Source organism: Chelmon rostratus, chromosome 21, assembly GCF_017976325.1.
Source record: "Chelmon rostratus isolate fCheRos1 chromosome 21, fCheRos1.pri, whole genome shotgun sequence".
Taxonomy (NCBI): domain Eukaryota; kingdom Metazoa; phylum Chordata; class Actinopteri; order Chaetodontiformes; family Chaetodontidae; genus Chelmon; species Chelmon rostratus.
The window spans coordinates 9,210,025-9,236,114 of record NC_055678.1 but is presented as its reverse complement, the minus strand read 5'-3'; the positions used below and the strand labels follow the sequence as shown (position 1 = coordinate 9,236,114).

The following is a 26,090-nucleotide window of genomic DNA, read 5'->3' as shown; positions in this document are numbered from 1 at the left end:
TGTCTAAATTACTGTTAAACAGTGTGGCAGTGATCCAGCAATGAATAATACAAGGGGATTAGGGTCAATATTGTCTGGGATGTTTAGTTTTTGTTGAATAATCTTGATCATCATTCCACTGATGGTGAATTATGTCACAAAATGCAGTCATTACACACATTAGAGCCCACTTCCTCCCAGCAGCTAATGTTTTGAAGTGAATTTTCCGCACTGTCACATTAAATTTAGCCGGGCCTGACCTGTGCTAAGCCCTCAACCGGGGCTGTCATTTGGCGCATGTTCAAAAAAAAAAAAATCTCCTCGGTAATATGGATAACCCACGCTGTCACCGTATCCAGGGGTGGCGCTGCCACCTCTACGAGATCAAAGCACCGTGCAAATCCGCCATACTGCATACAGGGGAGTTGTGGAAGGGGGGCCGGGGGGTAGAACTGATTCACCTGTGCAGGGGTCGAGCACAGCTGCACTCCCACCAGCTGGAGCCCATGGACCACAGATAGGATTAGAGGCTTTGGCTGCAAAGGTCCCTCATCATCTCCCCGTCTGAACCTTGTATAGCAACAACCCCCGCAAACACAAATGCCACTTTATGATCACTTAATAACACCCCCATCTTCACTTCATGCACACGCTCTGTAAATCAGCTCATGTGCTTTTATAGCCACCATTGTCTCTGCAGATAAATAGGACAACCCAGCAGTCTGGGACTCCCAGCCCATGAATCTGGTGTGGAGGCATTTTCTCTCCTCGCCCCCCCCCTCCAGAAAGGTATCACCGTACGACCCGTGATTGTGAAGCTGCTCCCTGGCTTCTGTATCCGAGCTCAGCCCCTCATGCCTGCCAGGTAAACCCGTCTGCCTCTTTGCTGTTGCGATAGGGGAGTTTGGCTCTGACTGACTGAAACAACATCACCTTGTTTATCCTGTAAATAATTCACCCCTCCCGGGCAACAGAAACAAAATCAAGGTTGTGTGTTTAACAAGGGAGGCGAGGAATGAAGAAAAGCCAAAAAGAAAAAAAAAAGAAGAAATCAGGTGTTTCCTTTTCAGATAAACTTGCCGCCTGGGGACAGCGACACATCCCTGATTCCTATGCAGTGAGAAGATGCTGCAGTGAGATGTGTTAGGAGGTGTGTGTGTGAGTGTGTGCGCGTGTGGAGGGGTTTATTTTGTGCGCTCACTGAACTTGCCCTTTGATAGCTCTCTGAAGAGGGTGCAGAGATACTGTCGGGGACATTCTTGTCGTGTTTAACATCAGAACCTATGGAGTGTGTCAGCGCGTCGTCTGAGTTTGATGCTTATCATCGGGGTCTGTTCCTCGGAGCTGTCACCTCCCCGCCCGCCGCCCCGTCTGTGACACACGTGTATGCGGACACGCAAGCTGCCTTCGTTTGTTTTGGTGTTTGTCTAACATCACTCCCCTGGGGTAGTGTACCAGTGTCTAGTATAGACACACTGTTTATTTCCTTCTCACTCGAGGCATCCTCTCCCTGTTCTGTTGTGGCTTTTCTTATGTGTTGGGTTTTAAATATGGCTGACACCATGTACAGTGCAGTCCATATGCATTTAGACAGTGACACCTTTATGGTTATGGTGTTGGCTCTGTACTGTTCATATTGACTCCAAAATAAAACAATATTTCCATGTACGTATTTACAGGATGGAAAAAAAAGAAATTACCAAATAATGTTTTTATGAATACTAGATGTGGAAAATACAACCCATAAGTTGCTGTGTAAAACATAAATAAAACAGAATGTGATCATTTGCTAATATTTTTTGACATATGCTCAATTGAAAATAGTACAAAGACAATATATTTAATGTTTTGCTTCATCAACTTCATTTATTTCTGTAAATATCTGCTTATTCTGCTATTATGATAGCATGATTGGGTATGAAAGGAGCATCCTGGAAAGGCTCAGTTGTTTACAAGCGAGGATGGAGCGAGGTTCACCACTTTGTGAACACATGATTGTATAAAGGAGATTACTACACAGGCTCAGGAACACTTTGTAAAACTGTTGTCAGTAACCACAGTTTGTTTGCAAATGATTTTATTCTCTTTTTATTTATGTTTTACGCAGCATCCCATTTTTTTTAGAGAGGGTTATATTTGAGGGGTTCCCTGGCGTCTCTGATTTTGGTGCCACTTCCTTTTGGTACATTCCACTGTCAGAAATCCCCAAGAATTAAGAATATAAAGAGCGGAGGTGAAATGTCTGTCTATGAACCTGACATGTTGCACGTCGACCCCCCTCTCTATTCCCAGTGGGCGATTTCAAAATGCGACATAGATCACATGCATAATACAAATGCCATCTTAAGTGGGAATCAGCACTGAAAAGCCATCATCAAAGTTACTGGTCCTCAATTAATTATGTAATCTTGTTGTGGCGTCGAGTCTATTAGCGTAACAGTAATGATGGAATGATGGAAACGCAAATTGATTTGCATTTGCCCAATATTTTAATGCAAAATAACAAACTAATGAGGAAATGAATCCCCATCTTCATCTGGTTGCACTGGCACAAATCCCTGTGTTGTTAACTCAGTATGGATGAAAACAGGGAACATCCTCAGACACACTTAATGATACATGAAATTGTATCATTACTTCAAACAGGTTGTTGTGGTGAGACGTAGCACAGCGAGGGATTGAAGTGTTAACCAATGGGACATCAGGATCAGTTTGATTTGATGGGAAAAGCTGATGCGTGGGTCAAATGTAATGCTGAAGTAGAGCCAAAACAGTAGGGAATACCTGCACATTGTACAATATATTTGAACATCATTAGAAAATCAGTCAGCTTTATATTGTCCTGCAGCCAGAGCACAAAGCTGCACAGCAACTGTGAAACAACCATTACAAAGGCAGACTCGAGTCGTGATACACAAGCCTCCCCACCATGCTGTTGTGTCAGCAAGGGACGAGCCAGGAACTGATCTGAAGACAACGAGGATCTGGATATTTGAAGCTGATATTGGGCCGGATTCCCATCAGGCTACACGCTATGCCTCCCCTTTGAGTGTTGATTGCAGAGAGGAGAATGTGGTTGACTGATCTGAAAGGAAATTACTGGAGAGAGAGCTTATCCATGCCTTTGACTGATAATCAGCTCATTATCGTGTTGATCATTTACAGCTCTCCCCCTCGTCTGCTCTCTATTCTTTTAGCTGTGTCACTGAAGCAGAGCACAGAGACTTTTAATGGCTTGGCAGGGAGCCCGCTTTGGTGAGGCAGAGTTAAAACAACCATGCTAGCCCTGGCTAGTCTCCACTTTTACACAGTACGGGTCCCCACCCCACTTATCAACCCTCCCGGGGACGAGAAAAAATTAAAGAAAAACAACAACAGCAACGACAACATATGCAACCCCAACGCGAGCAGTGCCCTAGCACCCCAACATGGCTAACTGTGCATGAAATTGAACTGATTGGAGTTATTGACCAGAAGGCTCCAGCCCCTGAGAGGACAAGGGAGGAGGCGGGGGGTGGCTTGTGTGTTACCTGATTGAGTGAAAAATCCTCGGCCGGTTGCTTTGATGCCCGGCACTTTACAGGAAAGAGTGATTTAATGGAAGCTGCCAGACCTCATCAATGTCAGCGCTTGTGGTGAAGGCCCTCCGCTCCGCCGTGCTTTATATAAAAGCGCTCGCCATGACAGGTCCTGATGGACAGATGTTTGCTAGTTGTTTTAACTGCACAGTAAAAAGAAACACGGATATCAGCCTCCACCTCTGGCTCTAAAAGACAGGCTGTGGAGCGAGAGCAGGCTGTTACAGGCCACCCCGGCGTGCTGCACCCTCACCCTCTGCTATTTTAGGCCTCTATAAATAGCCCTATTGAATTTTTGCCGGAGTTGATAAGCCTATAATTAATGTGACCATCATTAGGCACGGACATGTTCTTCTCAAGAGGACCCCGCTGGTGAGGTGAAGGGAGGAGAATGGAGACTTCTCCTCTGTCCTTGTTTTAAGGATGAACTGAGCACTGCGAGAGGGTGGAAACTGGAGTGACGGCCAACCAGCTTCCCGGTGATGTGCAGAAGGCGCCACTTTGTTGTCAAGCTGCAGGATAACGCACAGCGTCATCTATCAACTCCCCACAAAAGCCCACTGTGCAGCGTCTTCAGTAGATCTGAATTGCATTGGAATTGCATCATTAATAGAGCAGAAATGATTCCCAGCAACTCCGGGAGAATACATTGACCCCTGAGGGAGACTAGAAACAAGACAATGTTTTTACAGGAGGAATATCTAACTAGAAGGTCCCATTACCACTTCATCAATATACAGCAGCAAGTGAGCGAGGAGACGGAAAAAGGGAGGGGAGCAAAAAAAAAAAAGCTGAAGAAGAGGGAATGTAATAGCTTATAGTGCTAATGGCAGTCTGAGCGCTCAAGTCCCAAACATTCAGCCGCCTCATCTCATCTGGGCTGTGTAATTGCCCTCCTGGAAGCTGCCACGCGAAGCGGCTGCCGCTGTAGTGAAGAGTGGCAGCTGCTGGATGTTGAGGAGCAGGCCCGGGTCAGCTCCCCAAGTGGGGCTCCTTGCAACCATGAGATGTCATAATTAATAGCTATCTGGGGGCCCCCGGGGGCCAGCGTCGGGTGGGTGAGACTATTTGGATAAATGGAAGCCAAACAGAAAGAGACGCCAGACGTATTCTCCAGTTAACATAATGCATACTTATCATCTCTTTGCCTTCAGCGAGTGCGCCCGTGCAGCATGTTACCCCCTGCTTTTCAGGGATATTTTTCTCGCTTGTTTGTATTAGGTTTCCCTTCCGTATCTAAACGCACCTAGAGATCGTTCGCTGTTGTGCACCATGGGAACTTATTAATCTTTGGGGACCGGCGTTCTCCCTAGTTAAGTAAATATACATGAGCTGCTGTGCATGATACAAGCTCCAAGCACCTTCAGAAAAATCTGTTAATTCAGCTTCCCTGTTTCTTCCCAACCTCCTCTCCCTCTCTCTCTTCCTCCCTCTCTCTCTCTTTCTAACATGCCGCCTGGGGGCAAATCTCACTCTGTCTCATCTGCTGCTTAATTTCACTGGAGCGGCCCTCAGTAATGAAGCGCCTTGATGTACATTTGCCAATTTCTGCCTCTGCCACTGCGGTATAATTGGGATGTGACTAAGCATGAATACCCAGCACAGGGTTGGTTGACCTCTCTGCAACCCCGCGAATAGCGCTTTTGTCATAATGGAGGTATTATCTCACATAATCTGGGAATGGAGAGGGATTGTCTGCAGGGTGCCAGGGATGGAAATGAATTGATATAACTCCTCGCTCCTGTGCAGCACAGAGGAGGGAAAAAAAAGCCCTGCAAGATACATTTTTTTACATGTTCATAATGAAGACATTTCTTCTTATCTATTGCTGCTTTGTGTTTATTGGAGTAGGAGAGCAGCTTCTGGCAAAAGCAGGGGTGGGTTTTTTTTTTAGGAAGGAAGGGAGTTTTGATGCTGTGGCACTAGAGAGGATTTCTCTGTGTGCGTGTGTGTGTATCAGCCGTTTCCCTGCGTGGGTGCACTGTGTACTCATGCACGCTAGTGTGTATGTGCGTCTGTTAATGACCCTGTAAAATGACAAGCTGAGCTGGCAGTGAGAGTACAGCCGACGGTCAGAGGGAGAGGGAGAGGAGGTGGAAGAGGCAGGAGAGTTCAGATGGAGGTGGTGGTGGTGGTGGGGCGGGGTATGGTTGCGAGGTCGGTGGTTCCACTGTGATTCACCACGCTGTCATCAGAGGGACAGGGGCCCCTGAGTGGCCCTCTCTATTCCCACCTGAGAGGCCTGCAAATGGAGGGGCCGCGCTGTCATTATTTACAGCCCGCAGCTCCTAACCTTGGATTCAGAGCTCATCACGGCGAAGGGAAAATCAGATAGGACTTGACGTGTACCCGAGCCAGTGACCTTGATAAGTGTGAGGTGCCTGCAGCAAGCGGTTAGGGAAGAAGAGCTCGCTTCTGTCGGCTTTCGCTGTGGATTTGCGCGTGCGCGTTTGTACATGTTAGTGTGTATTTCAGCCAGGTGGGGAGGGGTGGGGGTACACAGCTGAATGACTGAACCATGACTCAAAATGACACATGGTAGGGACCACTCATGGACCAAGATGCAGCAGGCATATGTGGCGTTACTGTTCATTTTGCTGGCACTAGTGCTGAAAGGATGGGTTGATCAACTGACCGGTCTATCAGAAAATCAAATGACATTTATTTTGATAATCAGGTAATAGTTTGTCATTTACGAAGCAAAAAGCTGTTTGCAGCTACTACTAAACATGAGGATTTGTCACTCTTCTTTCTTTATTTCCTTCTAAATTGAGTATTTCTGAGTTGTTGGTACAAACATGCAGTTTGATGTCATCTATGGGAAATTATGATAGGGAATTTTTCACACAAAAACAAAGGACTTAATGGATAGTGAAAATAATGATTATTATGCAGCCTGATGTTTTACCAGTTAAAAGCCACAAAACCATCCCAGATCAGCCGCGGTTTGCAAACGCACCTGACCCTTGCTTAAAGTAATGAATTTTTATTTATTTATTTTTCGATTTGATTTTTTTTTTTATGTTTTCCATCTGAACTAGTTACCTGGGGAGGAGGAGGGGCAAAATAACAGGGGAGAGCATCTCTGGATGGGTGATGAAAATGCTTTTTTCTTCCCCCGCCGAGATGCTATTTGGTCGCGTGAAATGATTAATTTCACACATATACAGGTCATCCCCAAAAGCAGCAACATCTCATTCACAAGGGGCCCCCGTCAGCAACAAAACAGGAGGCTGCAATAAAATGAGCAAACAGCAGCACGTACTGTACGTCAATAAATCTTTGGAGGTTAAACCTGAGCGCTGTAGAATTTGAGCACCCCCACCGCCGCCGCCTCCATCAAGTAAAAGTCACTGAGTACATCAGGACTGTCGAGTCCAAAAAATGGCCGACGAGCAGTTCGGGGAGTGTCCTGCGGTAGCAGGTACACACTCTCTCACTCACACAGAGTCTGTGTTTGCATAAGTAGGATGGAGCCTTGAATTATGGGGTTTGTGTAAATAAGGAGATGAGACTGTTTTTAGCACACAGGGAAGAGGGAGTGCTTGGATGAGAATAGTGCCTCTATGTTGAGTGGAAATGGTCTCGGGTTGTTTACGACAGCTCACAGCCCTCATATATCACAAGCAGTATGTTTGCTGTGAAGCTACAGTTTGTATGCCATCTGCCTTAGCTGAACTTGACCCTTCAAACAGACTTATATTTTGTAAACTAAGCTCACTGTAGCTGCTGTTTTTTTTTTTCTCTCTCTTTCTTAGTGGATGATCCAGAAACCCCACAAGGTGGCTACCTTCTTCGGGTGCATCGGTACCGACCGCTTTGGGGAGATCCTGAAGAAGAAGGCCGAAGAAGCCCACGTCGACGCACATTACTACGAACAGAACGAGGAGCCGACTGGTACCTGCGCGGCCTGTATCACCGGGGACAATAGGTTAGCCACCTTTTACTCACCCCTGACCAAGAAACGACCCTCTATCCCAGATTCCAAATAGTCCGTTTGTTTCGTTTTTACATCCCCGGACAGGCAGTTGACTCCTCGGGGCTGGAAGTCATAACAGGGAATCATGGCTCGGCTCACACATCAAAAGGAAAAAGAACAGCTTGAGTGTGTTTTTTCCAGGCCCCCACTCAGTCTCTGCCGCCCCAGTGGGTTGTCATCCATCTATAGGCTGACAGTAGCAATGTGTTGTGAGATGGCTGGGCTATCCCAGCTCTCACCTGTCAGCCTTCCTGGCTGTAAAAGGGGCTTTAGCGTCTCTGGCGACTCTCACGCTAGCATCATCATCAGCACGTCTGAGACAGCAGAGGTCAAAGCCTGCGCACACACACACACACACACACACACACACACACACACACACACATACAGTATATCAGTAACAGTGAGGGCTCCAGTTCATGATAGACCAAGTGTGGATCAATAACCTCCTTCTCTAAACACTCCCCTCCTCTGCAGCCCTTCATCCGCCGCTACTGCTGTTGTCAGTCAGTCAACGGCTGGACCTCGACCGCCCCGGGAGCCGGCCCCGCTGAATGGTCTTAGTGGGCTTGTTTGATGTGGGCTCTGACACCTGAAAAGGTCAGGTGCCGTGCTCAGGGAGACGAGCTCTGTAATATTTCTTACAGGTGTTTAACAGACAGCTCAGGAGGCCAGAGGAAAGGTCGCCGGCAGGGCCAGATTGGAAGGGTGATGGCTTTGAAGGATTGGGAGCCAGTATGTCGCAGCTCCCAGGCTTTGATTAGTGCAAGTCTTCAAAGAAAAAAACCTCCATTACTAAATCTGACTATCTGAGTTCCAGTCTGTAAAGATACTGTGTGTTGAATCGTTGTATTTTAGGCAATCAAAGGTTCAGTCAGTCCCTCCAGGATCAGAGTCCAACAAGACTTCTTTTTCATCCTTATTTTTCTGAAGTAAAACTTGCAAGAATTTGTGACCAATTTTCTGTTATTTTGTGATAAATTGTGATAATATTTAAATAATTAAGCATCTGAGTATAAGGTGTTTACACAACTTAACTATGATGAAATGTCGTTAGCCTGCGCAGTTAGGTATGATGTATTAAATGGACATGTGTAGCTAATTTTCCCCTGAACTTGGTCTATAAGGTAACCCTAGTTCTTCCTATCATACCACTGAGCATTGAGCTCCATAAGCAAATGGTTACTTATATGTGTTTATTAGAAATAGTTTTGGTGGCTTCATTTAGGCGAATGTGGGTTGGGGCATACACAGCCTGAGAAGACAAGCGGCTGGATATGGATGCGCTTAGCTCACCATGCTAACCATGGCGAGCAGTTTTTTCTCACCACGTGAGGACAGATCTCTCCCAGCAGCAGCACCCTTCTATCATATGGTCGCCGAACAGTTTCCCCCTAAGTAGCGATGATGGTTGCACTCATTTTGATGGCTGCTCATAAAGCGACAGCACACGAGGACTGGCTAATGAGCTATGTTAAGATAATGCCACCTGCTTCACTTTCCAGCTCCCACAACTCACTACTCAACTGCAGTGTTCATTTTAGTCATGTGTTTCAGTTGTTTTTCCACCTTTGTTAACAGCGGACCACTATTCAGGTGATATGATAATATGAATAATTTAAAGGTGGCTCATTCTTGGCCTTGAAAATCCCTCTGCTTATTTCAGTCTCTCCTTTTTTTGGTGTGTGAGATAACCCCTTTTTTAAGGAATGAAAAAAATCAGGAAGATTTCACCTTGGTGCAGACATTCTAAGAAAGCATTATCATCCTTTTATATCATGAAAGAACAAAGGAAAGTCTGGGGCCCGGGTGTTTTTAGGGATATTTTTGAGACAAAATTAAGATGGATGATAAGCGAGGCAGAAGATTTATGGGGTCTGTCTCGGCAGGTCCCTTGTTGCTAACCTGGCAGCGGCAAACTGCTACAAAAAGGAAAAACACCTGGACTTGGACAGCAACTGGGAGCTGGTGAAGAAAGCCAAGGTCTATTATATTGCGGTAAGTGAGACCCTCTACATTCAAAATGACTGTTCCCCAACTCTATTGCCAGAAGAGGACAAAATGTTAAGAGGCTTTATTCAGAAAATGCCTCCGTGCGCCTTCTGCATTGTCAATATAGCCATTCATCCTTTGTAGAGTGAAATGAGCTATGTTACCTATTGAGACAATACAGCTCCATTCTCTCTATTTTCCCCTCGTCTTTGTGCACGAAGCTGCAGCACAGTGTGAAATTGTTCTACATGTAATGCATTCATTCATTTCTTTTTACGTGAAGACAAGCCAACAGGTGCTGTGAAAGTGTGAAAATTGATTATTCGAGTTCATTCTGCTTTACCCCCTCCTACACAGTCTTCCCCTTACAGATAAAACACACACAGTCACAGATTGAGGAGGACAGATGTGCGCTTAGACATTCACACACACACACACACACACACACACACACACTCAAGCTGCACCACTGAGGTAATGTCTTAACTTACAGCTCCTGGAGTAGGATGGCCTGCTCGTGTTTCACTGTTCGGGATTATGTTTAATTCTGGCAGATCAACATTTTCTCTCATCTCGAGTCAAGATGATAGCCATGAAATTGCACCGCATTCCACGTCTTTAAGCAGTTCATTATCGGCATAAATCAGCATTACAGCCGAGCCATCAACGCACTCCTTGTCCTGAGTGAAATTCACAATGCTCCCCCTGTTGCCCACAAGCCCTCTAAACACGAGTGCACTGTAGTCCAATAATGACAGAGGTTTCATAATTAGCCGCCCAGTCGCAGAAACAAACACCAAAAAAAAAAAAAAGAGCTGTCAGTGCTTGTGCCAGAAAGCAGATCAGTCGGTCCATCCTCCAGAGTTTGTGTGGTCTCATTTTTAGCCTCTGCTTCGCATTAGCAAACACGGCACATCCTCTGCAAATTGGCAGTTGGGTTTTGCCCACATCCGACAGTCTTGCGCGCAGGGAAAAGCTTCCGTGGGATTTGAGGGGGGATAGAAGGGCCACAAATGGGTGTTTGTCAGTGCTTGGAATCTCAAACGTCGTTTCCAGCGTCCCTCCTGGGCCTCTTTGTCAAAACAGGGGGATCATTCGCTTTATTAGAGTCCCATTCGCACTTCTAAAGTACTTAGCCAGATACACTGCCACAGCTATTCCCACTTAATACTGTGTGGCGTGTCTAGACCGGCGTTCACTAAGGCCTCCTCTCTCCATTAACCTTGTCGAGAGCACTCAGATGTATTTACCCAATTTACAGCCAGATTGTACATTTTCTCCCTCTCTCTTCCTCTCTCACTGTACCAACCTCTGCCACGTATTAATGTGCTTTGTTGATTTTCATTAAACGGCTGCTGGGCGGTATACGCAGTCTTGTACACTCTAATCTGTAAATGTAATTACCGAAAAAGCGCGCATGTGTGTATGTTAGCATGTTATTTGCTCGCACGTGCGCCTGTGTTTGTCGGAGCATGTGTGTTAAAGAGGTGATTGATGATTCCTGGCAGAGGCTCTCAAGGTGCCTGCTACTATGTGGTGTGATTGGATGAAAACAGAATTATTAGAGGGCTCTTGCAGCCAGTCTGGCTCATCCAGCAGCAGCGGCGGCAGCAGCAGGGCTGGTGGCAGACGCAGAGCAGGGAGGCAGCACTGCCATTTCTCACAAAGAGAGAGAATGTTGAACTCCTGCCAAATGTTTGGTGGCAGGCTGTTGCTAGGAAATCTGGGTCCTTAGGCAAATCATTGCACAAAGACCAATAACAAAGGCGTGAGGGGGAAGAAGGAATGGCTAAACGCATTTCAGGCAGAGGATTTCTCTTCTTTTCTTTTTTTTTTTTGTTGGTGTTGTTGAATGCCATCGCTGCTGCAGTGATGTTTACAGTTATTTCTTTCCCCAACGATTGTAAACATCAGAAATGGAGGGTGATGTATTGTGTGAAGGGGAGATGAGTGACTCTAATTGGTGGGGGTGATGTGTGCGTGCTGGCCCAGTTAGCCTCATCTCCCCCCTCCTTCCCTCCGCTCCCTCTTTCCTTCCATCCCCATCCCCCTTGGCCCTCTATGGACACCCCCCTCCTCTTCCTCTTCTCCTTTTGCTGTCTCCTTTGCCCCCCCTTCTCCAGTCAGACACACATACACTTGCTGCTAAACACACATAGCGTGCACGCACACATTCTGCAGCATACCACTGGCTTGTTTTTCTTACCACTGAGCGCTTTGCCCTGTAATTTGATCTCCACTGCTTGATGCATCCTCCATGATGCCACTTTGAATTAACCTATGGCTCCACAGCTCTCCTTAGCCCCGGCTAATAAAATAGCCCCTCCTAACTTATGCCATTTACATTCAGGAAAAAAAGAAAGCAGTTGGTGCATCTCGTGGTCATGCACGGGGTAAGGAACAGAAACGAAGAAGAGGGGAGACGAACAAGACAATTGACTGTGAAAAGGCCTGTTAATGACTGGGCACAGATGGTCAGAAATAACCCAAGGATAGACGGAGGAGACGCTCGCCTCTGCCAACTGGCCTGATACACAAAACTCACCCAATGAGACACAAGCTGCAGTGCTGTTAGGTCACAAACCCGATCACAGCTGTGCGCGCTGTTTCGTTTACGCCCTGAGCTAATGGCGCAGTCCCCGTTAGCCTGCAAGAGGTTAGCCACACCTGAGGAAAACTGCTAGCCCGCCGTTTTTCTTTTTTCAAACGGCGCAGCAACTTGAAGAGGAAAGCCTCACACTGTTAACACTGGCACACTGCATATAGCATTAATTGGCAGTTGTATTCTTGCCCTCACTGCAGGGGAAAGCTGAGTTCAGCTTCAGTCACCGTAGCATAATATGCAAGGAGAGGAGGCGAAGGGGAGGGCAAAAGCAGTGGGGGAAAAAAAAAAAGCGCAATACTGGCACCACAAGCAGCACGTCAGTCTGCTTACACTCCAGAGTGGCACACATGCACACTTATATGCACACACGCATTGTTACTCCGCCCCACCAGCCCCTGCAATTTGCAGCCAAAAAGGCGAAGGGAGAGGTTTTCCACACACACACACACACACTCACACACACACACACACACACACACACACACACACACACACACACACACACACGCACACTCACAACTAGCTGACATCTCATCAGCCAGCCGAAGGGCTGATTAGCACAGAGGTGACTGCGGCTGTGTCTCTGTCCAACTCAGAGGACCACACTGTCCTCACGCTGACCTTGAGCTCCCTCTCGCTCTGTCCTTCTTTTCTATCCTCCTCTCTCACCCTACTCTCCCTCTCACCGCTGCTCTTTATCTCCAGTATTCCTCCCTTCCTCTGTCTCCATATCCTCCCTCCTCTCCTTTTTCTGTCTTTTCTCCCCTTCCTCTCCACTCTGTACTGCACCACTCTGCACTGCCCCTGTCCTTCCACATAGCCAGGGAGGGATCACGAGGCAAAATGCAGGCGGTGGAGAGAAAGAGGGAGGGAAGAGAAGTGGAGGGGGGAGAAAAAAAACTGGCAGGCTCCCCCTTTGTCTGCAGGCGATCAGTTACAGTCTTGGTTGCCGATGAAATTTAATCCCCACCGCATTTACATGCCAAGTTTGACTTCTGGCAAGCCTTATTAAATAGATTTGTAAATCATTTCATCTTGATTAGAATCTGTTCTCAAGGGATCAACATTTTTTCGCCTTGCTTGTGTTTTGTTATGTGCACAATCTGTGCCCACTGGTGTTAAAAATTTGAAAGTCAACCCTCGGTGGTGTTATTTTTCTGTGCGAGTGAGCGCGAGCAGTAGGTTTAGGGGACAAAGAGCAATGGGTGCCAAGTCCCGTCCGTCACCGGCCAAGCCACTGTGTCAGCATGTCTCCCGTCTCTGGAGGTCATGTCGGTGGGCGAGCAACTGCTATGATGTGTCTTCTCTTTATTAGGCTGACACCACAGTGTCTTTAGCATGGAACAATGTCATTTCAAATTGTGCCTAATCAGATGGCATTTTGTAATTGCCAGCAAGCATCTTATGAATATGAATTCATAATTGTTCAATTACAAGCCGACTGCATCATATTTATTGGCTTATTTTTTTTTTTCTCCCGCTGGCCTGGGCCAATTATAGGATTTAAATCTTGAGGCAATCAAGTGATAAGGGTGAGGCGTTTAGTGTTTGCTGTCACTATATAATTCTCTCGAATGTTAAACATGCATCTGGGAGGCCTGTATTTGTCAGAAGGCTGTGCGTGGAGGTGCACCTGCCTAATTGAGTGGTAATGAGCTGTCAGGAGTGCGGGCTTGGTGATTGGCTCTCGGCGGGGCGTCCCGTGCCAGTGGGACGTATTGGCTGGCCCGGCCCTGCTGGAGGATCAGCCAGCTCCGCAGCCCTGCAGGCCTGAGTGGGCGGAGCGTGGCAAATTAGGGTGGAGAGGCCAAACGACGCTGACTGCGGAGACATCCTGTGGCTTTCACTTGTCTGTGGGATTTATTTAGCTTGTTTACAATTATCCTGGCTCCTTATTTGGCTTTACTTCTTCACGTCAAGGTGGAAGAAGATTTCAGATGTTTTGCATAAGTAACAGCAGCAACATCACACTGTAAACACTCTCCATTAAAAGTGAAAGTCCAGCATTTGGTGAATGATTTATGGGATTGTTGCATCTGTAGTGCTCTCAAAACACTCCAACAATGGAGCGACAAACGTAGTGTCCATGGCATGTAAACTGCATTTCTCTAATGATCCCACAATGCGTCATGTTTTATAGATGTGAAAATTAAAAGTTGTATGACGCGACAGCCATCAGTGATGATGCAAACTGATGATGGTGTCTGAAATCTGAATTTACTGCTCTCTATGAAGTAAGCTCTTGATGATACAGTGAGTCGTGAATTAGGGAATGAGAGAGTGATTTCGGACACAGCTCTGGAGTAAATTGGTGCAGTTTGTGTCATCTTCAGTCCGTTCATTTTACTGTCCTACGGTGTCTTTACTGTAACCATTTGGAGGCAAACACAGAAATGTGGAATCCTTCACACAATAGGTTTAAGTTGAGAATATTGTCAGCAAAATCTACTTAAGCTTTAAATGTAAAAGCACTCTTTATGCAGATTGGTCCATTGCACAGTATTTTAGTACTGATTATTATTACTTACATTTTTAATATCGCTGGTCGAGATGTAGCTAACTTAATTTTCAACCCTGATTCCAGAAAAGTTGAGAAGAAAATGCAGTCATTTGCAAACAAACTGTGGTTACTGACTACAAAGTGTCCCTGACCCCATGTATTAATCTCCTTTATGCACTCATGTGTTCACAAAGTGGTGAACCTCGCTTCATCCTCGCTTGTGAGCGACTGAGCCTTTCCAGGATGCTCCTTTCATACCCAATCATGATGCTATTACCTGTTACCAATCAACCTGTTTACCTGTGGAATGTTCCAAACAGGTGTTTATGGAGCATTTCACCATTTTCCCAGTCTTTTGTTGCTCCTGTCCCAACTTGTTTGAAACATGTTGCTGCATCAAATTCAGAATCAGCAGATATTTACAAAAATCAATGACAACTTTTATTGGAATCAGGGTTGTATCATAAACTGTTGATACTCTATAACAGTGCGTCATATTTTACAAGATAATCGTATACACTCTGTCAAATCTATCTACAGATCTACAGTATTTCCCTTTGAAATGCCGCAGAGTACAAGTATGAAGTAACACAAAATTAATATACAAGTACCTTAACATATCTACATTATGGCCCGACTATTGATTGTTGCATTCATTTATTTTATTATCTGCAATATAAACACAGTAAGCTCTGCAAAAGCAGCTATGTTTTGAAATTGTGTAATTGTTGGATTGTGGAGGAAGTTGACGGGATGTCAGGGTTCACCTCATTCTGTTATTATCGAGGAGGAGTTCTAATCTCGCTGAATGGCATCTATTTTGGTTTAGATTTGTGTATTTGTGTGTTTTATTTTTATTTATTTTTTGTTAGAAATGTGTGTGGAAATACTTAAAAGTTGGCAGGGCTCTGCTGGCTTTATTTTGGGAGTCTTTATTTCCAGCATCCTAATTTGAACAACAACAGGGAAAAAAATGCTTTAATCCACTGTATCTTGAGTAATTGCCTCTTGGGGGGCAACATTTTTGGACTCTGGCAGGCGTCCAGGCTGTAGTCCATATTACTCTGCCAGCATGCAGTGACTTTCTCCTTGTACACCCACGTTACCTTGTAAAAACAGTTTTTCTTCTTCAGCAGGGAAAACACCATGTCCTTTCACCCTGGATTACTGTGTGCATCTGCTCCACCGGCAACAAGTCTGTTTTCCTCTGCCTTGCTGTAAAAGGGATGAAATAGTTCAGACTTAATGATATTTCTACTTTCCATCACCTTGTCCTTTCGCTCCCTCTGCATCAAAGCACCCGGCATGTGTGTGTGTGTGTGTGCCTTTGTATTCATGAGACCAAGTTGTAAAGTGTAGAATAATGTTTCAGTCCTACACTGGGATGTTGTGGCCATTTGTGCGAGTTCCACAGCTTAATTGAATAGACTGAGTAATTATTTGTCAAGTAATGCTGAGCAGAAAATAAATAGCCACTTTGCGGCCGTGAATTGTGCCTGATGGCCATGTGTTGATACTCTCACCAGGGAGAGTAAAAACCTGCTCTACTGGCTAAGTATCTGATTAAGATTCACATGATGAAACCGCAGACGCTTTAGGATAGTGTGTCTCCTGGGCAAAGATAGTGAGTTGAGTTAAGTGTCAGACACTGTTATATTATCACGCTGGAGCATAAAGCCTCAACTGAATAAATATTGCTGGAATATTCTCCTCACCGCAAACCATCCGCAGCACTCGGGTCAGCTTGACAGTTCCTGAAAGCGGCCTACAAAGAATCACCACAGATGTGCATCTCTGTGCAGCAGATGCTGGACACTGTTCTTTGAGAATTGTTTCCTTCTGCAAGGTTTCATTTTTCCCTTTTATGTCGTTGTAATTTGTTTATGGTCTGTAATAAGCCTGTGCATATCTTCCTTCTGCCAGTTTGGCCTGGATCCATTGTAAACTGCCAGTAATTTTTTTCCTCTCCCTTTTTAAAGGAGACTAATGACTTCTGAGGATAATATAATATTCTGTAAGGATTTGATAATTCATTAATTTAAGTTATAATCCTCAAGATTTTCATGATATTACACCTCAATTTTGATGCTATTTATTGCCGGCATTGGTTCTGAGGTAGCCATTGAGGGGATTTGCAGTGTGTAATTACCTCTCAGTTAAGTTGTTTCCATTGTTGCTGGCAGATCATCCAAGCAGGAACTAAATTCCACAAAAATCTGACCAAACATCAATCCTGAGTCAAGATCCACGTACTACACATTACTCCTTAGCCGATTCAAGGCTAGCTGTTTCCCCCTGTGCCCAGTCTTTATGCTAAGCTAAGCTAACCGTATCCTGGCTGTAGCTTTATATTCAGTGGACAGATATGAGAGTGGAATCTCTCTTCTCATCCAGCTCTTGACAAGATAGTGAATAAGCGTATGCATAGATAATGATTAGTGTAATCGATTAGTGTCTGGATTATTTCTTGTATTAATTATTGGGTATTTGATGAAAATGCCCATCACTGGATCCTAGAGCCAAAGGTGACATCATAATACTTGATTTTTACATCTAAGTATGTAAAAAAATCAAAAAGTTGCAAAACCTCAAGTTTGAAAGGCTCGAACCAAAGACTGTGCAGGAGATTGGCCTGACAAATGCAGATTAAACGACCCTAATTATTGCTCTAATCCATTAATTGACAGATAGTTTCACTGCAGCAGTAAAACCTCTGTGTTCCAGTAAGCGTGTCTGGGGTTAGCACATGCACTGGAAAAGTGTTTATTTTTCATACATGGTCCCACTCAGACATAGGCTAGTACTCTGACCTTATCTATTGTTTCTCAAGTGTATATTGTAAGCAGCTTTGGAGGCTTTATAGAGACTTAGCCAGCAGGGCTGCCGTTGCTCTGGTGGAACATTTGGACCTCTGGCAAGTGTCAGATTTTCAGCAGCACATTAAATCTCTTAACCCAGTTCTCTTTTTCCCCTCCCCTTCCTCTCTCTGTCTCTCCCTCTTCCTCTTTCCCTCTCCCCTTGCCATGCTAACAAGCTGGCTGTGATTTATTTTTCATGTGTGGTGTTGTTAGCCTCCGCCTTTTTTTTTTTGCCTTCTTCTTCTGTTTTTTTCGGCATCTAAACTCTTGTGCCAGTGGTTAGCCTGGTGCCCAGGCCCCGAGGGGGCAGAGTGGAAGTGCAGCCAGAGCAGCTGCACATCCACCCTGTCTGGGCAAAGTCCTCCAGTCGCACTGTGATCGGGAGGCCAGAGCCACTTTGATTAGCATGTCCGTCGTTATTGGCCAGCTTGAATGTCATGCACCGTGAGCCCAGTCGTCTAATGCTCCGGCTGGCCAACGGGGCCGCTCCCTGCAATTACTGATAGGGCTGCTTGTTCCAGTGTGGAGGAGAGGCCAGGGAGAGCGCCAAAGTGCCAAATCATTGTCCTCTGTAAATAAAAAGCAGACATCTTCCTTTTTGATGTTCTATATTTGCGTGCCTTATTTTCAGATGCTGTGGCGCAATCACATTTGAAAGCATTTTGCGCTCCCAACATAACAAGGGGGAACCAATCAAAACAATAACTGTGGTTCCTTTTGACAAAGCCCTTGGCTCTCAATTGTCAGAAGATGTAAGCTGACTCATCCACACAAGAAGGGCATGTATCCCTGGGAGCGAGGGGCGAAAAGCTATGATGAATCTTCCCCTCTGTGCTCTCCTCTCTCCACTGAGCCTGCATGGATTAATTACATGACTAGTAGCTAGTTTAGTCCCATTATTTATTTTTTCTAATGAATAATTTTACTCTCCCTCTCCGCCTAGATTTTATTCTGCTCAGGACTTTTCAGCTTCACCCCGTGGAAATAAGAATGCATTGATTATTTTCCATCTAGCAAATATCCCACCAACTGAGGAATAACATGCCTTTCCCCTAATTGGTTTGTTTATCTTGAGCAACAGACTCTGGGTTTGTTTGGACTCTGGCTGGCATCCACACACTGCACCGCTCCTCAGCATGATTACTCACCTTGGGAGGAGGCTGCTGGAGCAAGGTTGATGTTCCCCGCATAGACATCAGGCTGTCATTCTCCCCGCTTATGTGACATCATTTGCCAAGACAGATTTGTTACAGTAAAAATAAATTCAGGCCTAAAAAGGGATTGATTTAAGGACAGGCTGCGAGTGGAAAAAGGCGACAGGAGGGATGGGGGCTCCCAGACACATTTCACCAGTGAGAGGGCTCGGGCCGGATCCAAACAAGCTGCCAACAGAAGATGGATTCTGGCTTCATGTATAATTGATAAACTGTATGTTCTAGGTGTCAGCTTTAAAGAGGGAGCTAGGACTATATCAGGAAGCTATTTTTCCTCTCTGAGGCGAGCATCATTTTTATTTTGTCCTCCCCCGTTCTCTGGCTTATCTTCTCAGTTCAGAAAGCCCCGTTGAAAATTATCGTTTTCTTTGAAGACGACGTTGGGGAAGTGCAGCTTTAAAAGCACATCCTGTTCCTGCGCCTATTAGGAGTGCTAGTCCAGGGCAGATAGCCATCTGCAAAGTTGACTGTACATCCTGAGTTATCAGGATTAGCCATCTCACTCTTGACACCCAGCACATTAATATTATCTATGGGAGACTCTATCCTGCTGAAAGCAGCATAAAAGGATTAATGCAGCGCTTATCCTTTTGGAAATAATGCCCTTTATTGAGCGGATTTGACACTGTAAAGGCTAATGATGACATTGAATGGAGCCAGAATAAGTAATGGTGCATCATCCCGTGTCATGCAGCCAGAATAGTCGCTATTTGCATTCCGGCAGCTCAAACCGTATTGATTTTGCTGAAGGCGTTCGGTTGTTTTTCCTCTGCAGCAGGAGGAAAGTGTTACTCAATCATCAATGTCCTGTACCTAACGACAGTCCTCTCCCCGTAGGCCCAATGACATGCTTCGCTCATCGTCGTACTGTACGCTACGATCTCACCTCTGAGCACTCTGAGCTGCAGCAATTACAGTACATGAAACACAATATGCCAGCATGTCACCCTCCCTGTCTGTCACGCAGAGGCTGTGGGATTAATGTGGCTTTGCCCACTCACTTTAATAGTGATGAATTTGTATCCTGCCAGTCAGATCTATGAGTGTTAGCGGTACAGTTTGTACCACAAAGGTTTGACTGGTGGAACAGAGGAGGGTGGAATGCCAACTTTATGCCCTGTCATTTCCCTATGACACAATATGTGTGAAAAGCACCTTCCTATTGGGTTGCAGAGGACTTAAAGTGTAAAAAGTGGCCGGATTCATAGTAATTTTTTTATATCCCCCATGTACACTAGAGTCTGAACTTTGCTGGATGTAAACAGGAAATTTGCCTGCATGGCGTAACTGGATTCCTGCCACAATGTGAGCATTTAAATCAAGCTAAAAATGATTGTAATTCAGTGGGAGAGAGTCTCCTTGAACCCCTAACATGATTTGATTATAAAGAGGTTAAACAACTGTAATAATAAATCTGTCAAGTTTTTAATAAGATGTGCCATTTTGTGTTGGGCATTATAGCACTGAGGGGCAGCCAAGTGGCCATCAGGGCCACCTGAGAACATTTTGCTCTGTTCAATTGCTGCTTCCCTTAGGTGTTTTTTTTTAGCTGACAAGATAGTAACCTTATCAATCACAGCTGCTTCCCTCTCTCTCCCAAGGACTCGTGTTGATATGTTCTAAGTGCTCTCTCCTTTGGCGGTTTTAATGGGTATATTGCATGCTCATTTGAGCGATGCCTCCCTGTTTCTTAATGAGCTGATAAAGCCCCAATTATGGAGGCAAATCCTGATTTCTGATTTGCATTACCGACTCTTGTTTCACCACACACGGCGGAAATGTACATGATTGAGGTGCTGAGATGTTGGCCTGCCTTCCCAGAGACTTGGGGTGTGTGTGTGTGTGTGTGTGTGCGTGTGTATGTGTTGATGTGCATGTGTAGGGACACAGGAGATGGACAGATTAGATTAGATACAGTGGATGCTGCACGGCCCCGGCCGTTTGTGCGTAGAATGTGATTTAGTTGTAAGGTTTGAGACGGGCTGCGGGGCTGCTCTGGGCTCTGTGATGGGTGAGGGGACAGACTGACAGTGACAGTGGGGTGGTAATGGCTCTGAATGAGGAGGAATGGCCCCTGTAAGGCCCCTCTCCCAGTGGCAGAGCAGAGCAGCCCTGTCCAAATACACTGCAAAATGAATTCTTCTCTACACCTGTGTGGGGTTTTTTTCTCTACAGAACTAGAAATTGAGGCTATTTATAGCCACACCAATCTGAGGAGAAATGGTGAAAGAAATGGAAAATGCTACCCTTAAAGAAATCCAGCCTTCACTTTTATTAAGTATCAGCAGCTGCAGTAACGCCACAGCCCATCAGATGTTGAGACATCAGTGGAAGTAAAAAGATGAGAGGATGCTGTATCACATTTGCAGTTTTTTGAGCAGAACCCACAATCCGATAGCCAAGAGGGAGGCACGGGGCCGATCAAAGTCGACCTCTGGATGTGTGATCGGAGATGTGGACAGATCAGTGTGAGCGCAGTTGCATGTGAAATCCCAGGTTTGTTTTCATACAGCCACATATTTGCCTCCCTTGCCCTCCGTGCCCCTTTTCGTCTCTGAAACTGAAACATCATGTCTAGAACTTTGGCTGGGGAGCTCTGCAGTTCATGAAAAATGCATTCACTCCGCTCTTTTTCTAACTCCTCGCCTCTGATACCCTTGTCATATCATATCCATGTCATGTCAGTGTGTGTATTAATTATGTAGCAGGCGCAGTTGAGGAGACAATATTGATGCATCTCAACTAGACATCCTATGTATATTACTCACTCGTCGTAGGGAAATATAAACAAGACTTAATTAAGGATGAGAGGACGCTTTAATGTTTAGCCTTGTGAGTAAATAACTCTTAGCCAGTGTTTACAGGAGGCATTTCTGTCTTTCTGCCTGCTTCCCCCTGGGGCTCCATTTTATTCTCAGACTCTCACTCTATTCAACCGTTGGTGGTCACTTTTTCCGGTTCAGCTGAGGTGTTCGACCCGGTCATCCCGCCCGGGCTCAGCCTCTCTTTCAGTTTGCAATCACTCGACGCGTTGTCGATGAACGGCACCCAGTAGCGCCTTTTTGGAGGTGTCCCAAATTGCAAAGGTAATTTATTTCTTTGCGAGCAAAATTATGCATGAGTAAGAGGTCATATTGTAATATGAAATTGCTCAGCAGTTGCACACATGCCAGATCCTGTTTGGGATTTGTGTTTCTGTTTATGAGTCCTCCCTGTGCTGTAATCTTATGGAACTGTGACAGCACTTGTATATATCCCCTCACCAAATGAATATCAGGAGGGAACACAGTTCTGGATGGTTCCTCTTGAAATACAGCTGTTTCCCTCCGGTCCTCGTCCTCCTTCTGTAATAAATGGTCTCTCAGGATTAAAACCACTACAAACACTTGGGATATTAATCTTCTTCCAGGACCTCATTCAAAAGTTGCATTCAAAAGGGAGGAAAAAAAGAAGACTGTACACACGTATGATGAACGCCAAGGCGGATATCTGTGTTCCATGCAGATATAGATTAGCTACATCGTGCTATGAAAGCGTACTTTCAGTTGGTAACCCTGTCATTGCCAACTACTGAGTCAACATTGATCCTGTGCGCCTTGTAATGCTAGAATGATTGTTTTACAGCGTGGTGATTGCAGCGGTTTGGCAGGAATAATTGGAAGTTCAAGGCGTCGATCCGTGAGTGTAGCCTGGGGATAGGTTTCTGGAGAAGCTGACACTTCAGACGTATTATGAAGCCATCACGTCTAATTTGCACAGGCCTCTTTTGTAATTTACCCCCAATTCAGAGGAGCAGTCTCCTGCTCTGCAGCACAATGCACACTCTGCTTGCATTGTTCATGCTCATTGGAAGAGACACTGAGTGAATGAGTCTTGGAGCTCAAATAATGTGCAGCACTGTTCCTGTCATATTTGTTGCTGTGTAATGGCTCCTGATTTGTAGTTTCCTGCAGCGCCTTTTTGGTTTGGTGCAGAGCAGACAGTGCTGCACGGTACACAGCAACTGTTTTCCGTGCATCCAGTCCAAGCAACTTGTTTACAACTCGCTGCTGAAGCAACTGCTCGACAGATAAAGGACCTCAAAACATCGTATAGTCTTTGAGAGGGGGAGGAATCCTCTTCAGAGGAAGGAGCGGGGTTTTCCACATGCCGCCCAGACATTCTCACACATATTGAGTTTGCCTGTGTGCATCTTTGAAGATGCAAATGTGTCAACCACATGTAACCAACCACCCAGCGAGAAGTTGAGATGCTCAACTGCCTTTCTCACGGCTCTTAAATGGCTGCTAGTGATCTTCAGCAGCTCTGCGTGTCTGTGAAGCCTGCAGTTCTTTTTCAACAGACAGATTAGTTTTTGTGGGATATTGAATAATTTGTGCACATTTATCACCGAGCAAAAGCGTCTCCGTTTAACCACATTAGGAGACGGAAGACAGTTTGGCTGTAAAGTTTTATGACCTCACATGTAGCAAAGTGTTGCAGTGGATATGTGTAAGCTTTTACAGTATAATGATACAGAAGCCTTTAATTGGCCATCAATGTAAACCAGAAGTTACAATCAGTAAATAGATTCATTAGTTCAACTTTTTAGATCTGTTTTGCATGACAGCACAGACAGGATACCTTTTACTTTGTACATGCAGTTGCTCATTAATCAACAGAATATTTATACCTCAAACTTGCCAGCCGGCTTTGACGCCTGGCGTACAAAAAAAAAAAGAAAAAAAGACAGAACATCATAGCTTGGCATATCCTGACAGAGGAGACATTCGTAAATTATTAATTTTTCCCCTTGCACTGTCACCTATCATTGCGCTATCCCTCTACTCCTGCGTTTTGAAATGCAAGAGTAGTAGTCCTGCAGTGTGGCAAGTCATGTTACTGGCTCTCATTTCAATATCTGAAGTGAAAGGTCGGGATGATATATTCTGTCCTGCCGCGGTGACAGTGACTTACACGCTACCAGTTCAAGATGGTACGCTTTCACGAGGCCCACCCAGCCTGTCGAGCAAACTGATAATGAATCAATCTGTGTGAAACATTTATGTGTGTCGCACCCCCCCTCCTCCCACCCTTTGCGTGAGGCCAATTAGAGCATCCTCGGTGGCCCCTGCTGTCTGAGTCAGGGAAGCCCCTTGCATTGTCATATCAATATTCCTCTGTTGATCTCCAGCTGAGGCGAGTCCGGCTGCTCTTTCCGCACATGCTAATTTGCATTCGCCAGCATGTGTGGGAGATGGCGTGCTGGCTGCCTCTCCTCCTTGTTCCCAAACCTACTGTTGCCTCCCTCTCCCTGTCTTTTTCTACTTTTTTTTTTTTTTTTTTTTTTTTCAAGAGGGAAAGGTTTCTTGATTCCTGGCATGCCAGAGAAGGGTCCTCTGAGGATTACATTGGCTAAGCCCTTATCACTCCAGGAAATTCACTGCCTGCTTAAAAAAGTGGTAGGAGTAGAAAATCAAGGGGAAGTGTTATTCTTTTTAAGTTTCTCCCTATTCCCATGGAAAGTTATTACGGGTTTGAAGAAAAGTCCTTTTTTTGGCACTCAAGTTTTCTCGCAACTGCATTTCATATTTCACCCTCCTTTTTTTTTCTTTTCCAAGCGGCTGGTGGAATTTTAGAAGTGGAAAATGTGAAGGCAGGTGCTCGAGAGAGAGAGGGAGAGAGGGGAGGGCTTAGGGAGGGCTGTGCTCACTGGGAAGCGATGTTAAACATCCAGGGGAAATGTTTGTTATTCTAATGGGATACCACCATGGTAACAGCTTTTAGAGACTCCCAAGGCTTTGTGTGGAGTATATGCACGCTTTCATCAATCTCGCCTAATTTCTTTGGGGATTAGCAAATATAATCAGTCCTTTCTCCCAAGTCGTCACCTGCTTATCGACATGAATATTATGGTGAAATTTAGCAGAACACAGCCCTGTTGGATGTGGAGAAAGCAATACACGGGCCATTAATATAAATCACAAATTGAAGTGAGTCACTAAATGGATTCAAAAGTCATTAGTATCCCTTTTGTGCTGAATGACATCTCAGACAGAATAGAGTACATTTTGCACATACTTGCTCGCCTTTTTTTTTTTTTTTTTTAAATCCTTGCAACCGAGACCAAAGCACTTTTGCTCGTATTACATCTCCAAGTTAAACATGTTTCAGACAGAGGTAATGAATTATGTTATTTTCAGATTTAATACCTTTACAGGGGTTTTAAAAGCAGTGGAGTGAACTCATTTACAAGACTTGGTGGGGGGAAAAAAAAGGAAACCCAGCCTGATGAGGAGCCTCCGTGTTTAAAAGGCTCCAATAACTCGTAAGCCCTTCTCAGTTTTATACCTTTTTCTCTCCCCCTGCAGATTTCCTTAAGTGGCTTATGTGAATTGCAGTTGCCACACTGAAGCCGGGAGTATACAGAATACATTTCTTCCCGGCCGTGACCAGCTAACAGCGCGTTGAACTTGTGCGTGTGGTGATGGAGAGGTTTCACACACAGCACTGCAGCGCCGTGGGAGTATAGCCTGACCTACAGCTAAGCCCCCAGCCGGAACAGCCTTCCATCAAACTCTCACAACACTCCTCTCTTATCTACTGGCATTTCTGTCTGATACAAATAGCCAAGACGTGATATAGTTGGCTACATGTCATATCTGGCATTGTACTACGCTCTATCTGCTCCCCCCTCTGTGAAATATAATGCTTTTAACTCACCAGCTTTTTGCCTTGGCTATTTTTTCCATCTGTAGCAGAGACAGAGACCAGTGTGTTTGCTCGTCTTGGCCAAAGGCCAAAGGCTCTTTCTGATATAATCCCCACCATCGATCAGACTTTGTTTACTCTAACATGGTTTCTCTCCCCTCCAGCAATTAGAAGGCAACCTTCCACCTCCTGCTCCACAGACCAGCTTTATACGTTTATTTTTCCCTTAAGTGGTAATTTTTCATGTTGTGGCTAAGCTTTAAGAAGTGTGGGTGTTTATTAAGTAATGGATACTCTTCAACCAGGCTGACGTGTTGGATACCAAATTTTTGTTAATGTTTCTTTGTCTTTGAAGAGGAGATTTCTCCGGTCCAATCAGCGCACTGTAGTAAATTCAGGATGATTCACACATTTCCTTTGTAGCACTCCACATCCAGTGTGTTTCATTTAGGCAGCTCCACTTAGAAACCTCAAGCACTTTGAAATTTTAGAAAAATGGATGTGGCTGTAGGAGCTGAGGATGACTCTCCTGTCCGTCTGAGAGGCTCTCGTTATAATAAATCAGGCGGGAGGGCGACTGGTCTTTTCTGAGGTCTTGGCTAAAGAGGTTTATAATCCGCACAGAGAGGAGAACATTTTGCTTTATCGGTAACATTGTCATCACAAACAGAGTTACGACCACTTTAAGCTCTTGG

At 45.2% G+C, this 26,090-nt stretch overlaps 1 protein-coding gene across 3 annotated transcripts in view; it reads left to right on the top strand.

The window, feature by feature from the left end:
- Positions 1 to 26,090, top strand: part of LOC121624755 (adenosine kinase-like) — a 109,184-nt gene that overhangs the window by 41,841 nt on the left and 41,253 nt on the right. For all 3 annotated transcript variants that reach the window (XM_041962619.1, XM_041962620.1, XM_041962621.1), the window contains 2 exons: positions 7,316 to 7,488; positions 9,426 to 9,534. In XM_041962619.1, the coding sequence (XP_041818553.1) occupies positions 7,316 to 7,488; positions 9,426 to 9,534 (282 nt within the window). The remainder of the gene's footprint in view (positions 1 to 7,315; positions 7,489 to 9,425; positions 9,535 to 26,090) is intronic.